At 47.1% G+C, this 7,287-nt stretch overlaps 1 protein-coding gene across 1 annotated transcript; it reads right to left on the reverse strand.

Moving 5' to 3' along the window:
- Positions 1-2,836: 2,836 nt before the first annotated feature.
- On the reverse strand, positions 2,837-4,550 carry LOC109761069 (tyrosine N-monooxygenase-like). The gene is made up of 2 exons (XM_020319861.1): positions 3,564-4,550; positions 2,837-3,478 (listed from the first exon to the last, which is right to left on the reverse strand). Exons 1-2 carry the CDS (start codon positions 4,548-4,550, stop codon positions 2,837-2,839), a joined length of 1,629 nt encoding a protein of 542 aa, XP_020175450.1.
- Positions 4,551-7,287: the final 2,737 nt, after the last annotated feature.

The following is a 7,287-nucleotide window of genomic DNA, read 5'->3' on the forward strand; positions in this document are numbered from 1 at the left end:
CCAACGATGCGGCAGCGTGACATCGGGGTACGGCAATGGCTGCCTGTACTCCTAGTGCCACCGCGCTTGGTGCACCGGGATGTGCAGGCGCCGGCGACCAGGGCGGAAACGCGTCACCGCCGGAGGAGGAGGAGGGGGAAGGGGAGCACGGGAGGACAAGGCGCCGGGGGTGCCCTTGCCCTTGCCCTTGCTGCTGCCGAAGAGGCCCATGGCTAGGGTTTGTGGTCGCCGGCGAGGAAGCAAAGGGAGTGGTGGTGGGGGGGCAGATATGGACGGGAGAAGTGGATGAGGCCGACCCCGCCGCACGCGTGGTTAAAAAAGGACGCTTCCATTGGTTGACGCGTGGGCCCGCTGTCGGTGATCGTCATAAATAAGACGACCGGTGGCGGTTGGGTGGCCGCCAGGTGGGGACGCGGCGGTCCGCGCCGACGCATTTCAGGCGCAATTTTGGGCCGGAAATGGGTCGGCGCGGACGCCAGGCGGACACGATTTGAGTTTGGGTCGGCGCGTTGGGCCGCCACTTTTGTCCGCGCCGACCCAAACGTACGCGGGCGGACAAAATGGGTCGCCCCATTGAAGTTGCTCTTAAACCTCGACGTGTCATTACCAAACCATGGGGTAATATAGATCAGCTTTTCGGTCTCTTTTTTAGTCCCAATTCAAGTAACTAGGTGAACAAATATGTGCTGTTGAAATCCTTAATGAGACCAAGTCAATAGGAGTGCTAATCATACTCATACAGGGAACCAAAATAACTGGACGAGGAGTGGCCGACCGGCCGGCCGTTCATGGCCGTTCATGCAGATGCAGACAAGAACATCAGAGGCAATGGATTAGTGGCGAAGACACAGCTCGAGCGCGTCCTTGTTCCTCACTGTCGCCGGCTCCTTGCGCGGGCCAGGGGTAGAGCTCTTCTAGAGTCAGCACCAAGCCAGTGTGACGGCAGTTGTGCCGGATGAGATGGAGCAGCTGAGTAGCAATGGTTGGGGAGCAGCCGAGCTGTGCGTGCGTGAAGATGATGGGTGTATGCATGCGTGAGAATCATAGGACTGAGGCAAACTGCTGCAGTCACTAGTTTAAATCGGAACGGAGGGAGTAGTAGCAAATAAAAAATGAATCACAGGCAAACTGCTGCAGTCACTAGTTACTAGTAGTAGCAAATAAAAAATGAATCACGTATGGGCTGGGGGGCCCTCAGACTTGTACATAGCTCCGTCGTTGGTGATACCTGATATCATATTATCAATATTTATAATATGTGGCCACCACATATTTTAGACATGCCCTTTCTTCCATTGATTTTCAAACATTGTACTAAAAAAAACTCTGTAAGCGAAAATGCACAAAACTTTGTAAGAGTCATTTTATAAAATTTAAGTTCGAAGTCAGTATCTCATGCATCATGCCAATCAGTCGTAGCACGAGTAAAACGAAACTCGCTTGCTGAAGTCATCATGGCATCATCATCCAAAGTCATCATGACATCATCATTCAAAGTCATCATGGCATCATCACGGAACCGGCTCCTCTACCGTGAGCCAGTGAGCACGGTAGGGATGCTACAGTCCCTGGCTTTGGGCATCTGTCAGCTGTTAGATGCAGTATAAATGGCTGAGATCTTTCTTCTACAGAGCGTAAACAGTGAACACGCTACAGGAATGGAACATTGTGTCCTGCTACAGTACACAAACAGTGATTTCGGCTACAATGCGCCCTGCCGTGCCTTCTGCGTTTACACTGCCCGGGGTACTGTAGCATCCCTGACGTGTCCGCTGCACGGCAAAGGAGCCGGTTAGCTAGCGTCTCCGATTCAAGCACAACTTGTGTTGCCGTATTTTTTACAGACTAAACTACACATTGCATAATTGGTAGATACGGACAGCTCTCTACCACCAAACGTAAACAGATGACTTTTGCGAATTTACGCATAACTCAAATGGTTAGATTTCTTGTGAGAGAACCAGTTCATAAGTGACTCGCATTTTTCTGAATTTATTTTAGTAATTCAAATGGTTCCTTCAGTAAGATTTCTGTCGACTGCAAGATGCCCGCGGTGACTTCATCAATCTCAAAATATTGTGCCAGCTCAGTGTCCTCGAGTTGCGTGTGTGCGTTCATATGAGTGAGTGTACATAAGCATCTGTAATTGTACTATGTCAAAAAAAATAGATATATGACTTTTGTAATTAGCCCCCTAATGTTATCGAACATCAATATATTTTGGCCTATGCAAAATAAAGTGGATGCTTGTTTAAATATATATACTACCTCTGTCTCAAAATGTCTGATGTTTTTGACACTATCACAGTGTTAAGTATAAAAAATAATATCTTACATTTTAAGACAAAGGAGGTAGTAGATTAAAACTTGTTTCTTCTTAGAATAACATAATACTTCCTCCGTCCCAAAATTTTTGTCTTAGATTTGTCTAGATACGGATGTATCTAATACTAAAACGTGAATTGATTTATCCGTATTTAGACAAATCTAAGACAAGAATTTTGGGACGGAGGGAGTAGATCGAAACTTGTTACATGCAACTCTGGCCGACAAAAGATCAATTAGATAGCGGTGGCAATGCATCGTGACTTGATTACTTGTAGTTTTATAAACATAGTAATGCAATTTTGCTTTTGTAGGATATAATATAATGGATTGGAATTGTTACAAACAACTCTGGCCCACCGAAGATCAATTAGATGTTGATGGCAGTGCATTGTGCCTTATTTACCTCTTGTTTAATAACATTGTAAACTAAAATTTATGTTTTGCGAGGATTAATATAATACATTGAAACTTGTGACATGTAACCTAGACCGGCCGAAGGTCAATTAGATTAGATGTCAGTGGCAGAGTAGAGGTGCACCGGCAGGCGCGGCTCTGCGTGGAGCACCAACGGCTTGGTTAGGAATAAATCATGCTCCGACTCGCTGAGATTGATGGCTGCTACCCCCTGCGGCTTGCTCCAAGTAAACCCTTGGATTAGCCGCCCGAAGAGCATCATGCACATGTCCGTCCCTAGCGATGATGCGATGCACCCACGGCGGCCGGTGCTGAAGGAGATGAACCGCAATTCATTCTCAGTGAGCACCACATCGCCGCCTTCAGCCATATTAATGTGGCGCTCTGGTTTGAAGAGAAGTGGCTCCTCCCAGATGACCGGGTTTCGACCAAGCCCGATGCGGCTGAGGATGACGTGGCTGCCCTTGGGCACGTGGTAGCCGGCAACAGTAGTGTCGTCAAGCGCAACGTGCGGCAGATTGAAGGGGGCGACGGGATGCAGCCGAAACGCCTCGCGGATGCACGCCTTGGCATAGTTGAGTTGCGGGATGTCCGATTCCTGCACCAGCCGCTCTCGGCCCACCACCCGGTCCATCTCCTCCACCGCCTTTGCCATCACCTCCGGTGCATTCGCCATCTCCGCCAGCGCCCACTCCACCGCATTCGACGGATTGTCGGTGGCCGCTAATATTATGTCCTACACCATCATCCCAACACATCAATTTGGAAGCCTTTTTGTTTTGCATGCATGCCCTTGTATATATGAAGTGTGGATAACCAACCAGCGAGTGCGCTTTGACCTCTTCGATGGTGAGCGCCGGCTTCCCCTGAGCGTCTTTGAGCGTGATGAGCACGTCGAGGAAGTCGTCGAGCTCCCTCCTCTCGCCGGACTTCCACTGCCTCCATCGCTCGTCGATGACTGTGTCGTGGAGCCGGTTCACCGTCGTGTTCGCCTCCTTGACCGCCTTCTCGTGGCCATCCAGGTCGAGACCGCGCAGCCACGGGAGGTAGTCTGAGACGCAGAACGCGAAGAGGAGCCCGAGGGACGTAAACACGGCGTCCATGTGCTCCTCCTCCATCAGGCCCGGCCCACCGTCCGGCCGAGGCTCGCCGAAGTACCGCCGGCCGAAGACTAGCCGGCGGATGACGTTGCCGCAGTAGTGCCTCGCCACGTGCCTCACGTCCACGCCAGACGCAGACCCGGTGGCGAGGGTGTGGACGTAGCGGCTGAGGTTGTCGGCCTCGTCGGCGCGGCGGTCGTGGAGCCACCGGTGGCGGGACGGGCAGACGATCTCCGAGGTGAGCACGCGGCGCATCTTCTTCCACTGGTCGCCGAAGGGCGAGAGCACGGCGTCCTTGTACCCGCCGCTGATGGTGCCGGAGGCGAAGGTGAGCGGGCGGGAGGCGAAGTTGGCGTCCTGCGTCCTGAGTACCTCGCGGGCGATGCTGGGGCAGGTGATGGCGATGACGTGCACGCTGCCGAGGCGAACGCAGGTGATGTCGGTGCCCATGTCCTCCATCATCCGATGGATCCACCGGAATGCCGGCTTGCTGAGTAACATCTCGGGAAGGTTCCCCACTACCGGCCACGGCACAGGCCCCGGCGGGAGAGCCGGCGCCGACGCACCAACAATTCTGCCACGAGAACATGCGATCTTGTTCTTGGGACGCCTGAGCAGCACCAGCCTCCGTGGATCATGAGGGAGATGAATGCTAACACGAGCAGTGGCGCTAGCGCCTTGGCAGCTGCTGAGGAGATGGATACCCATCTTCCCCGAAAGCTTTGCTTTTGCCTGCTTCCTGGTGTAGCACCTGTTTTTTTTTAGGACTGTAGCACCTGTTATTGCCAAACGAGTCTAGCTTGGTGTGCTGCTATAGTTGTGGATGAGTCCCTATATACTCCCTCCGTCCGGACAAGTTTGTCTCAAACTTATCTTGAATGTATCTAGCATCAAATTAGTGCTAGATACATTTATTTGGGGAACAAACTTTTTCGGACAGTCATGAGACTATAGATGGAATGCATCCATCAGCCCACCTGTGCACCGTAGGATCAGAGGAAGCAGGGACGTCCGATTTGCCTCCTAGGACCTGCGCGAGAGGATGTAACGAGCGCTAATTATGGATGGTTCCCTTCTCGTTAATTATGGTTTTTTTGCATTAATCACGTCTAATTACTTTCCTTTTTTTAAGCTACGTGTAATTAGTTTCCTAACAACTTGTGATTTGCTCCCAACAAACAAATATATTTCTATTTTTGCAGATGCATTTTTTTGCAAGGAAACAATTACGGGTTATTTTTGCGTTAATCTCGTCTAATTAGTTTCCTTTTTCTTGAAGCTACGTCTAATTAGTTTCCTAACTTGCGATTTGCTTCCAACAAATATATTTCTATTTTTGCAGATGCATTTTTGTGCAAGGAAACATCTTTTCTTTTTAGATTGAGATGTGCTTTCAATAAACAAATACAAAAAATAATTATTTCCGTGGGAAGTCTGCATAGAAGCATTACTTTTTGTCAATGGAAGCACACTTTCGCGTTGTTATTCGATCATAGAAGCATTACTTTTACAGTCTTGCTAAGCCTCAGTCGACTGAGACTTAGTTAAGTCCCAGTCGATGCTATATCCATAAGATTTTACATTGAGATCCATGCAAAAAAAAATCCAGTTTTTTCTTCTTCTCTCTTTCATGTTATGCCACTTGACTGAGACTTGGTTAAATCTCAGTCGAGTCGACTGAGACCTAGCCACACCCTTACTTTTATCGATGGAAGCACCATCTCACGTTGCGATGCAATTGTGCTTATGTTGAGAAGACTATTTGTTTCCATCATATTACAATTGTGCTTCTGTTCAGAAGAATATTTGCTTCGAATATGTTTCTATCAAAAAGAAGATTTGCTTCTATCGAAAATGAGATTCAATTCTCTCTAGTCAAAAATCGCATCCAATGTTCAACTACATTTTTTTACAATCATGCAAATTCTTATTTCCATCCACTAGAATTCAATAGAACATAAAGTTGCATCAGGCAAACAAAAAAATTCGGCTTCTATATTTGATTACTTATATTTCCAAGGAAATGAAAATTACAATCACAATTTAGAGTGAGCCTAAACCAGTTCAAGCAACATCTTTCCCAGCTTCTTCTGGCTGACTTCACCCTCTCCCCTATTGTAGCTCCGATGATGTTCAGCAGGTGCCGCCGTGAACTACACTTCAGCTGCCTCATACCACCAAACATAGCCTCCACTGGAAATACAGAAAGGGTACGATGTCTTCTCAAGATAGTTGTATGGAAGCAAGATAATAGAAATAAGGAATTTTATTCGCTGAACAAGCTATTTGTTGAACACAGTACGAGAAATTGCAGGAAGCATTAAATTATGGGAACCCAACATAACATATCTTTGTATGAAGTAGAGGTCATTGATAATAGATAATAAACTAAGTTTGGCACAAACAAGAGGATGCATCTCTTGTGTCGCTAACATACAAACTGAACCTATTATCGGTTGATGAATGGAAGCATTTTTCTTGTCAGACGGAACCAAATGATTACAATGTAGAAGAACCCTGGTGAGAAGCATGCAAAAGTGCACTGGTTACATAGGTAGTGTTATTTGGAAGCATGAAATTTTAAAAATGGACGCATATTTATGAAAGTAGCACATAGTTTGGTAAATGACAAGAAGCATGAAAACATGAGGCATAAAATTTTGATAATGAATAATGAAATAAATCTTGCTAGCAACACGAGGATGCATCTGTGTCGGCAACATTCTAAAAGAAAGGATTTTTAAGTTGATAAATGCAAGGATTTTCAAGTTGATAAATGCAAGCATTTTTAATAATCAACAACTGCATTTGTTCGTGATTCTTACCTTGGTGCTTCTACACTTTAAGCATTTTCTAAGCGATCAAAACAAAGTGCTTACAGTGTAGAAGCACCAAGGTAAGCAGTACAAAAAAATGCAGTTGGTTCATTATTATTGATAGGTTGAAGCATGAAAGTTTGAAAAATGAAACAAAGAAAATTGGCGCCAATTGTGGAGGCGTTTTTGTGGACACTCCATATACAAGAAGCAATGGAAGGTTGTTTACTCAACAATTCTCATCTACATTGGAAGCATTGAAAATTGAAACTATGATTGACTACAATTGTCTGCCTACATAGGTATGATGATCGAAGACCTAAATAATCCAACAACCAAATTGTTCGATGACAAAATAACTAATACAACGAACATACTCATCACATAGTACATTACATAGAAAATTGCAATTTGCCAAGCTGCAGCCGATTCAAACCTACCGAAGCACCAACCACCGAAGAGATGGGGGGCTTGACTCCCTAATGCTAGGAAGGTGCACCTGCGATGTGACCTGAGGCCAGTCCGGTGGCCGCACCGGTGGAGAGCCACCTTGGGGTCGCACCGAGGAGCATGCAACGGATCTGGGCGGTGGGGTAGCTATGTGCTCGACGACGAGGTGACAAGGAATC

Source organism: Aegilops tauschii, chromosome 2 (assembly GCF_002575655.3).
Source record: "Aegilops tauschii subsp. strangulata cultivar AL8/78 chromosome 2, Aet v6.0, whole genome shotgun sequence".
Classification (NCBI taxonomy): domain Eukaryota; kingdom Viridiplantae; phylum Streptophyta; class Magnoliopsida; order Poales; family Poaceae; genus Aegilops; species Aegilops tauschii.